General features: G+C 37.9%; 2 protein-coding genes across 5 annotated transcripts in view; one reads left to right on the top strand and one right to left on the bottom strand.

The window, feature by feature from the left end:
- Positions 1 to 14,406, top strand: part of LOC142345286 (F-box/LRR-repeat protein 4-like) — a 20,591-nt gene extending 6,185 nt beyond the window's left edge. The window contains exons 4-10 of one of the 4 annotated variants that reach the window (XM_075397270.1): positions 2,129 to 2,223; positions 2,550 to 2,618; positions 5,203 to 5,327; positions 5,690 to 5,766; positions 10,445 to 10,575; positions 13,875 to 13,935; positions 14,108 to 14,406. In XM_075397270.1, the coding sequence (XP_075253385.1) occupies positions 2,129 to 2,223; positions 2,550 to 2,618; positions 5,203 to 5,327; positions 5,690 to 5,766; positions 10,445 to 10,575; positions 13,875 to 13,935; positions 14,108 to 14,167 (618 nt within the window). In that variant the 3' untranslated portion in view covers positions 14,168 to 14,406. Of the gene's footprint in view, positions 1 to 2,128; positions 2,224 to 2,549; positions 2,619 to 5,202; positions 5,328 to 5,689; positions 5,767 to 10,444; positions 10,576 to 13,798; positions 13,936 to 14,104 lie in introns of those variants that run through there. The other 3 variants (XM_075397269.1, XM_075397272.1, XM_075397271.1) reach the window with 3 other exon arrangements.
- Positions 1 to 17,041, bottom strand: part of LOC142345288 (alpha-1,4-N-acetylglucosaminyltransferase-like) — an 87,479-nt gene that overhangs the window by 55,683 nt on the left and 14,755 nt on the right. The window lies entirely within an intron of this gene.

Here is a 17,041-nt window from a genome sequence, read left to right as displayed (position 1 = left end):
GGTGAGTGTATTATCTGTGGTGTGTGTGGGTATGCGTGCGTGTGTGCGTGTAAGTGTGTAAGTGGGTGTGTTTGTGTGGTGTGTGTGTGTGTGCGTGTGTGTGTGTTTGGGTGTGTGTGTGTGCGTGCTTGTGTGTATGTGTGTGCGTGCGTGCGTGTGTGAGTTTGTTTAATTGTGTGCGTGTGTGTGTGTGGGTGCGTGCCTACCTGTGTGAGTGCATGAGCGTGCGTGTGTGTCTGTGTGTGTGTGTAATTGTGTGTGTAAGTGTGTGTGTGTGCGTGTGTATGTCTATGTGTGGGTGCGTGCGTACGTGTGTGCGTGCGTGAACGTGCATGTGTGTCTCTCTGTTTTTGTTTGTTTTGTGTGTGCGTGTGTGTGTGTGAGTGTGGTGTGTGTGGTGTGCTGGTGAGTGTATTATCTGTGGTGTGTGTGTATGCTTGCGTGTGTGCGTGTAAGTGTGTAAGTGGGTGTGTTTGTGTGGTGTGTGTGTGTGGTGTGTGTGTGTGTGGTGTGTGTGAGTGCGGTGTGTGTGCATGTGTACGTGTGCGTGCGTGAGCGTGCATGTGTGTCTCTCTGTTTTTGTTTGTTTTGTGTGTGCGTGTGTGTGTGTGAGTGTGGTGGGCTGGTGAATGTGTGGTGTGTTATCTGTGGTGTGTGTGTGTGTGCGTGTGTGTGTTCGGGTGTGTGTGTGTGCGTGCTTGTGTGTGTGTGCGTGCGTGCGTGTGTGAGTTTGTTTAGTTGTGTGTGTGTGTGTGCGTGTGTGTGTGTGTGTGTGTGTGTGTATGTGTAATTGTGTGTTTGTAGGTGTGTGTGTGTGTGCGTGTGTATGTCTGTGTGTGGGTGCGTGCGTACGTGTGTGCGTGCGTGAACGTGCGCGTGTGTCTCTGTGTTTGTAACTGTGTGTGTGTGTGTGTGCATGTGTACGTGTGCGTGCGTGAGCGTGCATGTGTGTCTCTCTGTTTTTGTTTGTTTTGTGTGTGCGTGTGTGTGTGTGAGTGTGGTGTGTGTGGTGTGCTGGTGAGTGTATTATCTGTGGTGTGTGTGTATGCTTGCGTGTGTGCGTGTAAGTGTGTAAGTGGGTGTGTTTGTGTGGTGTGTGTGTGGTGTGTGTGTGTGTGTGTGTGTGTGGTGTGTGTGAGTGCGGTGTGTGTGGTGGGCTGGTGAATGTGTGGTGTGTTATCTGTGGTGTGTGTGTGTGTGCGTGTGTGTGTTCGGGTGTGTGTGTGTGCGTGCTTGTGTGTGTGTGCGTGCGTGCGTGTGTGAGTTTGTTTAGTTGTGTGTGTGTGTGTGCGTGTGTGTGTGTGTGTGTGTGTGTATGTGTAATTGTGTGTTTGTAGGTGTGTGTGTGTGTGCGTGTGTATGTCTGTGTGTGGGTGCGTGCGTACGTGTGTGCGTGCGTGAACGTGCGCGTGTGTCTCTGTGTTTGTAACTGTGTGTGTGTGTGTGCATGTGTACGTGTGCGTGCGTGAGCGTGCATGTGTGTCTCTCTGTTTTTGCTTGTTTGTGTGTGCGTGTGTGTGTGTGTGTGTTTGTGTGTGTGTGTGTGTTTGTGTGTGTGCGTGTGTGTGTGCGTGTGTCTATGGGTGTGTGTTTGTATATGTGTGTGGTAGAGGGGAGGGGGGATGGGGTGCATGAGGGCAAAACGAATAACAGATCAAAAGAAATATCACTTACCGTTGAAAGTGTAATTGTCCACAAAAATAAAAATGAGACCCCAATGAAACTTTGTTCAATTTTGAAATGATCGCAGCAGGTGTTGATTAAAAAAATTATCACACGGTTGTTATCGCCCTCGAAGTTATCATAACACCTCGGCTTCGCCTCGGAGTTTGATAACTTCTCGGTGGCGATAACAATCGTGTGATAATATTCAATCTGGAACCATTTCGCAGTTCTCGATAAACGCGAGAAGTTCTCAGTGACTTGAAGCAGAGTCACGTAACCATTACATAAATCGTCATCTGTGGCCAAGAACATTCAAAAGTGAGAAGTTGTACTAATTTACAAAATATACGTCAACAACTAGAGATGCACAACAATTGGGTTATGCACCCGTTTTAAAGTGTCTCAGGTGAAAGGATAATAGTTGTTCACAAATTGACTAGGCATGTGTGTGTTGTGATTTTAGAGTAATGTGATTGAGAACCTTTCTCGGAGAGCTGGACCATTCCTCAAGTCGCTCCATCTGAAAGGCTGCAAGAACATCGGCGACAATGCCATCAGGTTACATATTGTCCATCTAATCTTCACATATTTAAGAAAGCATTTTGTTCATTTTATTTTTGTTATCTAGTTTGGGGATAATTCTAATTGCCGATTCAGAGGAATGAGAGCAAATATGGAAACAATGAAAATAAATCGGGAATGAAATATAAACTGATGGCTAGATAGTGTATGTTCAATTTTGAATTCAAGCATGATATCAACTTGGAATACTCTGAACTCAGAATTTTTTGCGCAAATTTATTGGAAAAAAGTGATACAATTTGAGGAATTGAATAAAATTTTTCTTGCTCTTGTCGGATGCACAATAACTGTGACTGTTTCAGGATTTTTGCCAAACATTGCAATCAACCAGAAGAGCTCAATCTTCGAGAGTGCAGAGACATAACAGATGGGTCAGTTGGTCAAATATCATCAAAACCAGTTTTCTGTTCTTTTTGAAAAGTTGACAAAGTATCCAATGTAAGAATCTTTTTGTAAAAGCCTCGGAGCGAAGAATTGTTCTTTCTTTTATTAAAAATTAACAAAGCGTTAAATTATATTTTATTAATAGCCGCGAAGCGATAGCGGCTATTATTGGGGACATTGTGGTTTTTTACAATTCAAAGAATTTGAACTGTATTGGGGCGCTGTCTTTTTTTAAGATCTGTTCACACATTTTCATGATGTTTGAGGTCAAATTGGAGTAGTGATTTTGGTCACGCCGAAACAGGAAATGGAGCAAAAAAGCGAGTGGTTTTGCGGCGTGATTTTTTTTCGCTCTAATTTTAAAGTAGAGTGAGAAAACGGTGTTTGAACAAAAATTTGGTTTTTGGGTAGTGGTTTTTTGTTCACATGCGGCAATTTCACTCTGATTTTTACCGTTTTTTCGATTTCTTGTATAGGATTTTTTTCTAATTGGTTTTCACACTCCATTCACAGCTCATTCAGAACAAGTGAATCATTTAATTTTTCACAATTTGCTCCCTGTGTGGTACAAATTTGTTTTCATATTAATGATGTAGCCACTTGATTAAAAAGAACAGCTGAAAAATTTGCTCTACCACTTATTTTGACATGGGGTCAACGAAATTATGCAGTGAGTATGGCATATAATTTCACTTAAAACTATGTTGTTCAATCAAGATAGGAGATGCTCAGGAGTTAAATTTTGTACTAAAGGGGATCTAGGTAAATTATTGGTAAAAGCAGATTTTGCAATTCTAGACAACAAACAGTTTTTTTTTCAAAAAGGTTCAATAAATTAGCAATTGTTTGCATATTTATATTCAAATGTTTTTTGGTTTTCAATTTATTAATATACAAAAAGTAAAAAGTAATGCTGAAAATTATTCACAAAATTTTTTCAATGATACACTTGTTAGTTAAAAGACCATCAATGAAGTGGGACAACAAAAAGTTGATTGCTGTCGGGCGTCAACACAAGTTGTGTTTTCATGTTTTGTAGTTTTAGTTTTTATTACAATTCAAAGAATTTGAATTATATTTGGGCGCTGTCTTTTTTTTACGACTCGAAGAGGAGTATTGGAGAAGTCCTTTTTTTAATCAATTTTATTGGAGTGAATTTTGAAGCGGGAATTGAAACGCGTGAAAAATTTGGATTGATTTTGTTGCTGAACAAACTGAAGAACGAAGCGAAAAGAGAGTGGTTTTTTGTTCATATCGCTGTTTTCTAGAGAGCGAGAAATCGAGTTGTGAAAAAATTTTCTCTGAGCGAGCGAAATTTTTTTGTTCCGTGCGGCTTTTAACAGCAGTTTTTTGCAATTTTCTTGTTTATGAGGTTTGATTATGATGTTGTATTGGATTTGGGCTCGTTCTGATGAGAATTGAAGGTTTCAAGTATTTAATTTGAGTTTTATGCAAATTTGGAGGTTTTTGATCAGTTTTGCTGATTTTTCGACAATATTTAATGTGTTTTGGCCTTTTGTTTTGTTTTACTGCTTTAAGTGCAATTTGCATAGAAGCTCGTTACTCAAGGAATATCAGGGATACAAATTGATTACAATTTTGTTGGTATAAAACATTTTTTCTGAAGAAACGTGACAGAAAAATACAGAATTTTCGGACCACTTTTTAATTTTTTGCTTTTTTGTTTTTTTTTCAATCGTAGACAAGTTGTTTTGGCTTGTTATGACTAGCCCATTATTTCGCGAGCGTTTCATTGCTCTATTTGCGCAAACAGCTTTATTTGGCTCTATTTTTTCTTTTGCGTTTCTCGGTTTCTCCGTGTCCACATATAGTTTTTTTTTAATAGCCCCGTCCTCAATTCCAGGCGGCTATTATAGCGCTCCTAATTTTTTTTACTTCTTCTCACAGGTTTTTGTTTTGTCTTTCCCTGAGTTCTTGGAATTGATTTTTTCAATGACTTACCTCACTCAAAAAAATGACCTCTGAACTCACTTATGAAACTTTAATTTTTATGAACATTTACTAATTAAAGGTCAATAGTGTGCATCTAAGTAGTGCCAAACTTATATGCCCAAATTCCTGAGAAATAGGGTCTTGAGTTTTAATATCGAATATAATTTTGAAAAAGCTCCTTGAGGGTTTTTCTCTTGTAGAGCAAATGTGTCTCCTGAAAATGACAGTCCGAATCTAACCCAAAAAGTTCTGATGGTCTATTAAAAGCTAGTGGTCGAGCTGTAAATCTTATTTCTTTGATTTTTTCAATTCATGGTAGGCCACAAGCGTCTATCGCGGCTATTTTCTGGCAATCTGCCGGCTATGTTTTATTACAAGAGAGGGCCCGAAAAATACCCGAAAATTTTTGCTAAGTGAAGAATTAATTTTTTTCATGTGCAGTTTCTTCACCGCTGTTCATTCTTATCTTCAATTTGGGCTAAAAGTTCTTATTCTAGTAAGAGAGAGCTTGAACTGACTCATCAGATTTTCATTCGACTTTACTTTATTATTGCTGCGAAGATTCCATCTGTACGTCTGCACGAATTGAACGTTTGTGTATAATTTGTTGTTAATTAGGAACGGCTGTAGCAATCTGGAAGATTTGGATCTGTCGTGGAACAAACACATAACACAGGTTGGCTTTGCTGCTCTCACAGCCGGCTGTCCCAACATCCTCAGACTCAGATGCGCTGGGGTCGAAAGGTACCCGACCACTTCACCCCATCCATTGCCCCCTTCTTTGTTATGCATTGCGTTGTTGTCTAAACAACCAACTAACTGGATCTGTCTCCCGAAATGGATTCTGTTAACTCGATTCGGTTCCTAAAACGTTTACCAGAAGGTTGTCTTGTGTTACGGAACTAATTAAAATATAAACAGTTAAAATATAACAGATTTTTTGCAAGAAATTAAATACTTCAGATTCAATCGTTCGAAAGTTTGGGTTCAAAAGGAAGTTTTATCAAGTGTTCAATTATTTTGGCGGTGGTATCCCCATGTATCTAACATATCTTCAACCAGACATTTTTTTAATTAAGATGTTCATTGGGTGCATTGGTGTTTCAGTTTAATGATACGTGTCTGACGCTGATTGGACAGAGCCTAAATCGACTACTAGTCATCAACATTCTCAAGTGCTCTGTAAGTTTGGTTTCACTTTGAACGTTTAATTCCTTGCCCAAGAAATGATGTCAGAAATTGCATATTGATTCGATTTTGCTTTATTATAGCTGCCGAGAGGAAAGATGAGCGTGGCTCTATATTGCGGTACTCTTTGTAATAACAATGCCCAGAATTGGATTCTTATTGGGGCAGTGTCTTTTTTTACCCAGGGCTCAGAAAACCTTCTTAAAGGTTTGATGATGAGTTGCTAAAAATTTTTAAAAATTTTTATAGGCCATTCAATAGTAACTTTTTAATATCGCAAGTTTTAGCAGTTTTTTGTCATTATTGGGGATATTTGATGGTTTCTTGTGGCAGTGAAATGTGAAGGTATTAGTCACAATTTTTAGCAAGATTTTGTTACAGTTTGCAATTGTTTTAAAAATTTTGATTTTTGTTTGTCCTGTTCTGAGTTTAACGATCATTACTGGCCAACAAAACTTTTTAACTCTTGCAAATGGTTTTCATGACAGAACAATTCCAGAGACGAAAAATGATTTTTTGCTAATCTGGAAATTTTTCTTTTAATTTTGCACTTTTTCGTTTTTTTTTCTACAAGATTTAAGTACTAACAAGGCTCGAAAACAATTGCGGAGTCGAATATCATCATTGAAAATAGTCCAAGCTCTCGCTCTCTCTCTCTCTCTCTGTCAGTTGGGGTTCCTTTCCTTATCTTTCTCGTTCCCGTTTTATCTCTCTCACACTATCTCTCTCTCTCTCTCTCTCTCTCTCTCTCTTTCTCTCTTCCCTTAGCTCTTTTGTTGATGCCGCACTTCAGCTGCGGTTATGTGGCGTGATATTATCATCTATTACCCTCTTCAATGCTCATTTATTAATAGCCGCGAAGCGATAGCGGCTATTATTGGGGACATCGTGGTTTTTTTTTAATTCGTCGTCTCCATCGATGATTCTTACGACCTGACTTCTTGGAAATGACTTTTTTTGTTCACATGCGGCATTTTTACTTTGATTTTGACTGTTTTTCAATTTTTTGTGTCGGATTGTTTTCTAAATGGTTTTCCCAATTCATTCATAGTTCATTCTAGGCACAATTTTTTTGAGACTGCAGATCTACAAAGCTACTGCGGCTATTTTCTGGCAATCTGCCGGCTATGTTAGTAAAAATGTTTTTATCATAAATGGCGCAACTAATTTTTTTAGGAAATCTTTGTTAATGGCTCTCAAACGAAGTTTGTACCAAACGAAGCTCTCCACCGCTGCTCACCACGCTAGTAATCGTGGCTAGGTTTAATTTTGACACAAAACGTCAGAGCAACTTACTAGATATACCAATGCCAAAAGTCGAGCTTCGATTTTTCATTTTAAAAAGATAGTTAAAACAATTTCAGAATTTATTTGCTGTTTCTTTTTTATAGCTGCGAAGCTGTAAGCTGAGCAAAGCTATATTGCGGTGGTCTTGGTTTTTTTTATTTCGTCGTCTGACGCCTTTCGTTTTACATTTGTTCACACAGCAAAGCTGAAAAAGTCAATTTTCTGAATGACTTCTTCCTCTCAATAACGGCATTTGCGCGCGTGACGTTATTTCTCACTCGCTTTATCAAAAGGTTTTTGGTTATTTGCGTGATTAGATTTTGATCATACGTGACTTACCTCACTCAATAAAATGACTTTTGCACTTTAAAACTTAATTTTAATTTGATTCTGTTTAAGGTCAAAGGAACTCATTTGTGCAGTAAAGGTCCCTAATAAGAGGCTTCTGCGGAATGAGTTTTAACAGACTATATTAGTTTATCGCTGAATGTTTTTTACCTAGTTTTTTGAGCCGCGTCGATTTTTTTCAGCTTAGATCTGTATCTGTTTCTATCTCTATTATATGGCACGCAGGTCTATTCTTTCTCAGCTATTCGGGCAATCTGCCGGCTATGTTATAATTTTTAGCAGAAATACAAAGTCAGTCAAAATTGAACAAAAGTGAATATCACAATTTGAGAAAACTTAGTGTAAAAGTGGCTGGATTTCTTCCTCGCGACATCGACATATCTGCGAAATTTGATCGTTTCGCTTCAAAATCAATCGTAGCCAATATCACTAGAGTAAGGGGAAGTTGTCTAAAAAGAGTGTTTGTGAAACATTTGCTGAACTCGACTCCGTCGTAAAGGGGGCTATAGGGTGCTTACTTTGTTTTAGTGCTTAGTATAATAGCAATTGAAGCCCGATAGTAAAGATGAAGCCACCTTTAAATGAATATGCACTCGCTCCTCCGCCCGTCAATAGTCAACTGTAAAAGAATTAAGCCCACGGTTGTCGTTCGGGAGTAATTCGCCAGATATGCGTTTGTTTTATTTTCATCGATTGGTCACTTCTCGTTAGCAAATTGTGACAACTGACATTCGTTTGTTTTTGAGCAAATTCAGAAGAGCAACTAGTTCCATTCGATTATTAGCAATTGTTAGCACTTTTTGGGGTTGTTTGTCTAGTTTTTATAATGTACAAAATAGGGTGTTCCTGTTCCATTTAGTACTTCTGGTAATAATAGTGACATTTTCTGTTTTACCGCCTCCTTCTAGAACACTCTTGCTTGACTGCCTTCTTCTAGAAATTTTTTCAATTTCACTTTTTGGTTAACTTTTTCAAGCTTGACTTTTTATTTTCTTAATTTTCTTTGAGTGATTTGAACTTTGCAAATTCAGAAATGAAGACTTGCTAAAAGAAAAACGGTTTTGAGTTTAAACCGTACATAGCCCGTATTGTGAAGTGGTTAATTGATCTCAAACGAAGTTTGTAGCAATTATATTAGTCCTGTCGGTCTTTTTTATGCGATTTTTCGCTTGACCGATTTTTCGTCTGACGCTTTTGACTTTTCGTCCTCAAAAACGGGATAAACATGTAATCGAATGGTTTTCATCTTTTTAATATCAAAAATTTTTTTGATTTGTTCATATAAACTTGCAATTTTTTCAATTTTTTTAAATATTTGTCATTTTATAGGTTTATCTAGCCTTAAGAGCCAGGTACTGACGAAGCCAACCGCTCGCCGGTCGTTTGAGAGCAATTCGCCCGACGTTAGTCGTTTATGTTTAATGTTGCGATGCTCATCCGAGATGTCGAGGGTTCAAACCCCTCCCTAAAGTTTTTGCACCACAAAAATTTCTCTTCCCGACAGTCGTTCGTCCGACCGGATACGGTTTGCTTATAAAAAAAATCGATTCAATTAAATCAAGTTTATCTTTACTTAGGATTAACAAGGACCTGACAAGTTAGACCGTTGTCAACAAAATGGTTTCTGCACTTAGTTCAAAATTAAATTCAAATAAAAGTGTTTTCAGGCCGAAGAAATACTTCTGTCTAACAAAGGTCTGTCGTGAAATTTTTTTTTGAGGATGATCATCAACAAGTAATATCATTGATAGCCGCCGTCAGCCTATCAACGGCTGTTATTTAGGCGCTCTTCTATTTTAAATTCGCTTTGCCTTTTGATAACGTTTTCGTTTTATTTAAGTCTCGGTTTTCACGCTTGACTTCTAACTTACCTTTTTCACTGTTTCAACTGAATGGATTTTAAGTTCTTTCATGTATTGACTTAGGCAATGTGAATATGTTCGATGTTAAGGATCAAAATCAGGACAAACGGTATAAACCGATAAAGCCCGGTCATTAAGTCACAGAGCATTAGGTTATCAAAGTTCATTAGAGTGATTGCTAGCTGGCTTTTGCATTATGCTCAATAGCCTTCAGTTTAGAGGTTGAATTAAGTTTAACTATAGAATCTAGCCGAATATGCACAATTTACACACCAAATAAGGACACTTGGAAAATTTTTGTCAGTTTCTATGTCTTCTTCTGTTACAATCCCATTGTGCGTCAAGTGGGTCAACGGCGGATATTTTGCGGCAATTTGCCGGCTATGTTTCTAACTAAACATCATCGATAGTTTGGTTAGATTACTTGTCAGTTTATTAATTGCCGCCGTTTGCCTCTCAACTGCTTTTGTTTACTCTCGAGACATTGAAATAATTATTTACTTGAAATTATACGAGTTTTTCACGATTTCAAAACTAGTTTTTTTTAAAAAAAATTTTGATTTTTGAGTTCTGCCGTTTGTTGATTTTCTTATGGTCTTGTCTCTTATTATCAATAATGACAGTTATCTTTGTCCTTCTAGTGTGATGTTTTTGTATGCAATTTGTAGTGTTAATATTTGGGAATTATTTTTGGAAAATATTTTTTTAATAAGAGTTTTGTCATTTTTTTCATTTTTTTGCTGAACGTTTTTCGTTTTACATTAGTCGCGATTTTCACTTTTGACTCCCAACATAACTCTAACTGTTTCAATTGAATTGGTTTTAAATTCTTTCATCTATTGAATTACGCAATATTCGAGAAAACTGTCAAGGTCGGAGAAGAAACGGGATAAACCGATAAAGCCAACATGTTAGGACATTTGTGGACACTTAGAAACAAATTAGAACAAATTTATCCCATTTTTCTACAATTTGACGCTGTGTTTTTTTTGGCAAGGTTTAGTATCTGTCATTGGAATATAGGGGACGCAAACCAGCTTTTGTGACCGATTTCCAGTTGATCCAATATTGGTTACTATTTTTTGTTTACTATTGGCCGCGAGCTAAATTTTTTAAGGCTGGCAATTTTTCGGCAATCGCTGCTATTATTTATGGAGTATTTTTTGTTTTGTCAGAGAGTGTCAGACGAGGGTGTGACACGAGTGTGCGAGGGCTGTCCTCAGCTGGAGACACTCTGTCTCTCCCAGATCCCTGCCATCTCCGACCATTTCCTCCTGGCTCTCGGCCAGAACTGTCTAAACATCAGGTCAGACCCAACACCAATATCACTACCAACACTATTTTAACGATCATTGAATAACGCACAAAGGAGTAGAAAACAGTTGTTCTAGTGTTACACGAAAGGATTTTGTTTTAATTATTTCGTTCCTGATGTTCCTTTAAATGCGTTTTGCTGTTTCATGGACTATTTTTCTGACCAATTTAACTATTTGACTTAAAACGGGATAAACTGATGAAAATTTGGGACATTAAGTCTCTAACCAGCTGTCTTACAAGTATAGTACTAAATTTAACTTTGATCGGTAGTTTTTTGCTTCTTTTTAATAGCCGCGAAGCGATAGCGGCTATTATTGGGGACATCGTGGTTTTTTTACAATTCAAAGAATTTGAATTGTATTGGGGCGCTGTCTTTTTTTTAAGATCTGTTCACACATTTTCATGATTTTTGAAGTCAAATTGGAGTAGTGATTTTGGTCACGCCGAAACAGGAAATGGAGCGAAAAAGCGAGTGGTTTTGCGGCGTGAATTTTTTTCGCCCTAATTTTAAAGTAGAGTGACAAAACGGTGTTTGAACAAAAATTCGATTTCTCGCTAGTGATTTTTTGTTCACATGCGGCAATTTCACTTTGATTTTCACTGTTTTTTTAATTTTTTGGATCGGATTTTTTTCTAAATGGTTTTCTCAATTCATTCATAGTCCGTTCTTGGTCTAGTTTTCTGTTTATTCAATGAAAATTCTTTGAATTGTACGTCAGGACTTGTCCTGATATGTTTTTTTAATTCGTCGTCTCCATCGATGATTCTTACGACCTGACTTCTTGGAATTGACTTTTTGGAATTGACTTCAGTGACTTCTATTGCTTTGCAGTTAAAATTTATGTACGTGACTCGTTTCTGCTTTTAGGTCAATTGCGTGACTTACCTCACTCAAAAAAATGACTTCTGAACTCACTTATGGAACTTTAATTTTTTATGAAGACTTACTAGTTAATAGTGTGCATCTAAGTAGTGCCAATCTTATATGCCCTAATTCGTGATTATTATAGCTGCGAAGCTGTAAGCTGAGCGTAGCTATTTTGCGGTGCTCTTGGTTTTTTTACGACTCGAAGAGGAGTAATGATATTCTACAAGTTTTTACGACTCGAAGAGGAGTAATGAGATTCTAGAGGTTTTTTTTTTTTAGCAGAAAGCATGTTTGTTCATGACTTGAATTTTGACTTCTTTCTGTTCGAGCATTTACCTCCGTTTTTGTCTGTTGACTTATGTTTTCGAACATTGGATTTTAACAGTAGCTTCGTTTGTAATGTATAGTAATTAGGAACTGCTGGTAATGTTCAAGGTGAAGAGGTCATTTTGAGATTTTTGTTGCTATTTAGGTCACCCCTAATTATCTGAACTACACCTCACAACCCCCCACTACCTACCCCCCCCCCCCACCGCACCCCCCCCCCCCCCAACTTACCCCACCTACCCTTACCCCCTCCCTTCATCTAGTTACCCCCCACCTACCCCGCCCCAACTACTTACACCCCTCACCTACCCCTAACCCCTATACTACCCCCTCCCTTCACCTAACTACCCCCCACCTACCCCCCTCCAACTACGCCAGCTCGACCCACCTCCCCAACCTATATACCCACCCACCCCACCTAGCTCCCCCGCAACTAAAAAATGCTCGGAATTTTTTAAACAGTCTAATGTGGTTTGTTGGGCTACTTTTGTTCTTTTTTTGTCTATTTTGATATTCTGATTTCGGTAAGGTTAGTTTAGAGATTATAATACACGACGATTCGAGTCGTTTCCGGTATTCTACCGGCTATGTTTTTTTTAGCAGAAAGCAAGTTTGTTCATGACTTGAATTTTGACTTTTTTCTATACGAGCTTTTACCTCCGTTTCTGATTGTTGACTTCTTTTTTCGAACATTGGACTTTAACAATAGCTTAGTTTGTAAAGTGTAGCAATTGGTAACAGTCTGTAATTCAAGGTGAAGAGGTCAATTTGAGAAGATTTGACCCATATAACTACCTACCTCGTCCCCCCCAAAAAAACGACCGCCACCCCCCCCACTTACCTCCCCCCCACGTCCCTACCCCCAACCCCAACGTACCTAACCCCACCCCACCATCCCCCTCTCACGCACCTACCTACCCCCCCCCCCAAGTACATACCTACCCCCCCCCCCTCAAGTACCTACCTACCACCCCCCACCTACCTACCCCCCCCCGCAACGTACCTACCCCCCCCCCCCCCCCCCACACACCACCTACCTGCCCCACCTACCAACCCCCCCCCCCCCAGCACCTACCCACAACCCTGACCTGAAAAAATTTTAACGATTTTTATGTTATATTGGATTGCTATTTTTGTTATTTCTAGTGTTTTTATTCGATATTCTGATTTTGTCCAAGTTAGGGTAGAGATTATTTTGCACTACGATGCGAGTCGTTTCCGGTATTCTACCGGCTATGTTTTTTGTTTCGTCGTCTGACGCTCTTTTTTCGTTTTACATTTGTTCACACATCAAAGCTGAAAAAGTCAAATTTTCTGAATGACTTCTTCCTCTCACTAACGGCATTTGCGCGCGTGACGTCATTTCTCACTCGCTTTAGCAAAATTTTTTAGGTTATTTGCGTGATTAGATTTTGATCATACGTGACTTACCTCACTCAATAAAATGACTTTTGCACTTTAAAACTTAAGTTTAATTTGATTTTGTTTAAGGTCAAAGGAACTCATTTGTGCAGTAAAGGCCCCCACTAATAAGAGGCTTCTGCGGAATGAATTTTTACAAGCTTTATAAATTTATCGCTGAATGTTTTTTACCTAGTTCTTTGAGCGCGTCGATTTTTTTTTCAATTTAGATCTGTATCTGTTTCTATCTCTATTATATGGCACGCAGGTCTATTCTTTCGCAGCTATTCCGGCAATCTGCCGGCTATGTTTAGTCTTGAGTTTTTGATTTCGAATATCAATTTTGAAATAGCCCTTTAAGGGCTTTTTCCTTATAGAACGTATGTGTAAAAAAATTGACAGTCCGAATCTAACCCAAAAAGTCTGGTGATCTATTAAAGGACTGGTGATCTTATTTCTTCAGGTGTTTCAGTTCATGGAAGGCCACGAGCGTCTCTCGCGGCTATTTTCTGGCAATCTGCCGGCTATGTTTTTCACCAGAACTTTTCTGCTATTTTTAAATTGATCAGTTGGATTTGATATCTACTTAATTTTACTCAAGAGATTTTGTTATTAGGTGCACAAATCATGACTGTACGAGTGATAAGCTACCGTTATTTTGATTGATATTTAACGCTTCCCTGTGTGTTCAGAAATCTGGAGCTGAACTCGTGTGCAGCAATCACAGATGCAGGCTTCAGTCACCTAACTCGAGTGAGCCGCTTTGCTTCTTTTAATTCAAACACATGCATACATTTGTTCAATCACTCCCTCTATCTTACCACCACGCCTCCGAAACGCGTGACGTCACAAACTATTGGCTCTGTTTGACCTCACTTGTTTATCTTCCTGTTTTGCTCAAATAACAATCTTTATCTTTTAGCAGTCACGGTACATATTGGAAGATAGCGTAATCAAATCAGAAAATACGATGGAACAGAACTGAATTGGAAGAAGGAAAGAAAGATCAAAAGAAGCAAGATTGTTTTATTCTTACGATATAATTCTTCATTTCAATCCAAGAGTTGCATGCAATCCAAAATGAAGAAATTGAGTTCTCAGAAGGGCGAAGTTTGATGTCTTAATTAATAAATCAAGAAGGAGCATCGGGATCATGATGCCAAGTAGTGCTTAAGCCTCAAGTAGTTTAGTTTAATATAATCGGTTTTACTTTTGGTGCTTAAGTTTTATTTTCATTTAACATAATGACTTGAATGGGATCTTTTCCATTTGTGCCCCCGTTCAATGGGTACAACTTTTTGCACCCCCTAAACACACATAACATTCTCTTACATTATCATTGTCTTTGTAATAACACGTGCCCTGTAACGGTGGGTTGCATAACGTACTGGGGGCACAAACGGAAACGTTCCCTTGATCCTAATTAGTTGCTCTCGAACGAAGTTCGCAGTAATTCTTGTAAAGATCTTGGTCTTCTTTAATGCAAATTGTTGACTTGAAGGCCTTGCGCTGTTCTTCTAGAGGTACATTTCTTCTACACCAAGAAAGAAAAACTTATCTAGGCTACGGCCCTCCAATTAAATTGCATCGCTTGTCGTTCGAGAGCAGTTCCAACATTAGTTGATTTTGTTTTCGTATTATAGCTGCGAAAATGTAAGCTGATTGGAGCTATATTGCGGTGCTCTTGGTTTTTTTTTTACAATTCAAAGAATCTGAATTGTATTGGGGCAGTGTATTTTTTTAAGACCTGTCCACAAATTTTCATTATTTTTGAAGTCAAATTGGAGTAGTGGTTTTGGTCACGCTGACACAGAAAATGGAGCCAAAAAGCGAGTGGTTTTGCGGCGTGAACTTTTTTCGCTCTAAATTTCAAGTAGAGTGAGAAAACGGTGTTTGAACAAAAGTTCGTTTTCTCGCTAGTAGTTTTTTTCACATGCGGCAATTTCACTTTGATCTTGACACATTTCAATTTTTTGGATCGAGTATTTTTTCTAAATGGTTTTCCCAATCCATTAATAGCTCATTCTAGGCCTAGTTTTTTGTCTGAACCAAATTTTTATTTCTCGCTATTTATTTTTTGTTCAAATGCGGCATTTACACGGCAATTTTTCTTTTTAATTTTTTCATCTGGTTTTTTTTAGAAATGGTTTTCCCAATTCACTCATAGTCCGTTATCAGTCGTTTATTGTTTAGACAATGAAAACTATTTGAATTGTACGTCAGGACTTGTCCTGCTATGTTTTTTAAATTTAATTTCCATCTTTTGTTTTTCTGCAGTAAGAGGACATTATAAAACTGCGTTATTCAATTTTCAATGTAGATCTGTATATATTTCTCTCTATTATACCGCACGCAAGTCTATTCTTTCGCAGCTATTCTGGCAATCTGTCGGCTATATTTCTTTGGGGCTGTTCTTAAGAGCAGACACTTGATTCCAAGTAAAATTTTTGATATTCCCTATTATTGCTTTTTTCCATTGACTCCAAAATTTAATTCCTATTGATATCCCAGTTTACACTGCAAAGTTGTTGTTTGCATCTTCAAACTTTTTCAGATATATATCTGTAATGAATACTCCTCAATACATTGTGAAACGGAATGGGTTCCATTTCATTTTTTATGACGATGATCAACATGATGAAGTGCAGACAATGTTGGACTACATGTATTACATCAGCCATGACGTGAAAAATTTGAAACTGATTGAGAAAGTAGTTTTTGTGGGTGACAGTAACGTGGTCATGGCTTTTGGTGCAAAAAACGAGAATGCTAACATTTGCAATCTGCCCATTGAGGTGTTATCACAAGGTGGAAGAAGAGCAGCTCATCTTATTCAGCTTTACCCACGAATTATTCAATTCAGAAACATTGTGATAATGTTAGGCGGCAATGATTTCAACCACGTCACTCATGAAGTTATTTTCAAATACTATAGAGATTTGATAGAGCACTTGCCCTTTGAAAATACGTACCAATTGCGTATTGTACCGTTGTTTTCGAGGAAAGATTGCAATTCTGTTAAGATAAATGATATCAACAAACAACTAAGAGAAAACTTCAAGTCATATTATTATCCCAATCGCTTTGTGTCGAGATGCCATTTTCTTGACGAACCTGAACATGAAAAATGCCATCTACAACCCAAAAATTATCATAAACTTACCAATCTTATGGTCAATATAGCTAACAACTTGATTTACAACAAGCATAAAAACAAACATTGATTGCTACTTGATTGTTTGATTGTTTGTATAGCTGATGATAAATTCAATCGTTATATGTTCTTGGAATATATCATTTTGAATTTTGTTTTAATTTGAATGGTGGCTCTCAATCAATTTGGGTCAGTTTGGTTTTTTTAAATAACAGCAGTCAATCTCTCAGTGGCTACTATCTAGGCGCTCTCCTTTTTCTAATTTTTTACGTTTGGGTTTGGTTTTTCGTTTTACATAAATTACCAAGATTTTCATGTTCGACTTGTTTCAACTGAATGGTTTTTTGACGCAGCTTGGGCTTGAAATTTGTTCTTATAGGCTTTAGCTTCGATCTCTAATGCTTATTGATACTGATACTATACCTTGTAGCCTATCAATATGAACGAGGAGTTTGTTCAACTGCGAAACGACATCAACATAAATTGCACTTAGAAAAAATTTTTGTGCTAAAATCAAACTTTTTCTTTGTGTTCTAAGCATTTAATTCCAATCGTGATTGAGAATCACCTGTAGCTATTTGCCGACTATCTGCCGGCTATATTAGGTAGTGATTTGAAAAGATCGCTCTTGGTTGAACATAAATTTAACTCCAATTTTCGTTTCTTTGACTAATTTTTTTTGCATGTTTTGGTTTCTATTGTTCT

Source organism: Convolutriloba macropyga, chromosome 9 (assembly GCF_964194025.1).
Source record: "Convolutriloba macropyga chromosome 9, txConMacr16.3, whole genome shotgun sequence".
NCBI lineage: Eukaryota > Metazoa > Xenacoelomorpha > Acoela > Convolutidae > Convolutriloba > Convolutriloba macropyga.
This window is presented reverse-complemented; position numbering and strand designations above follow the sequence as displayed.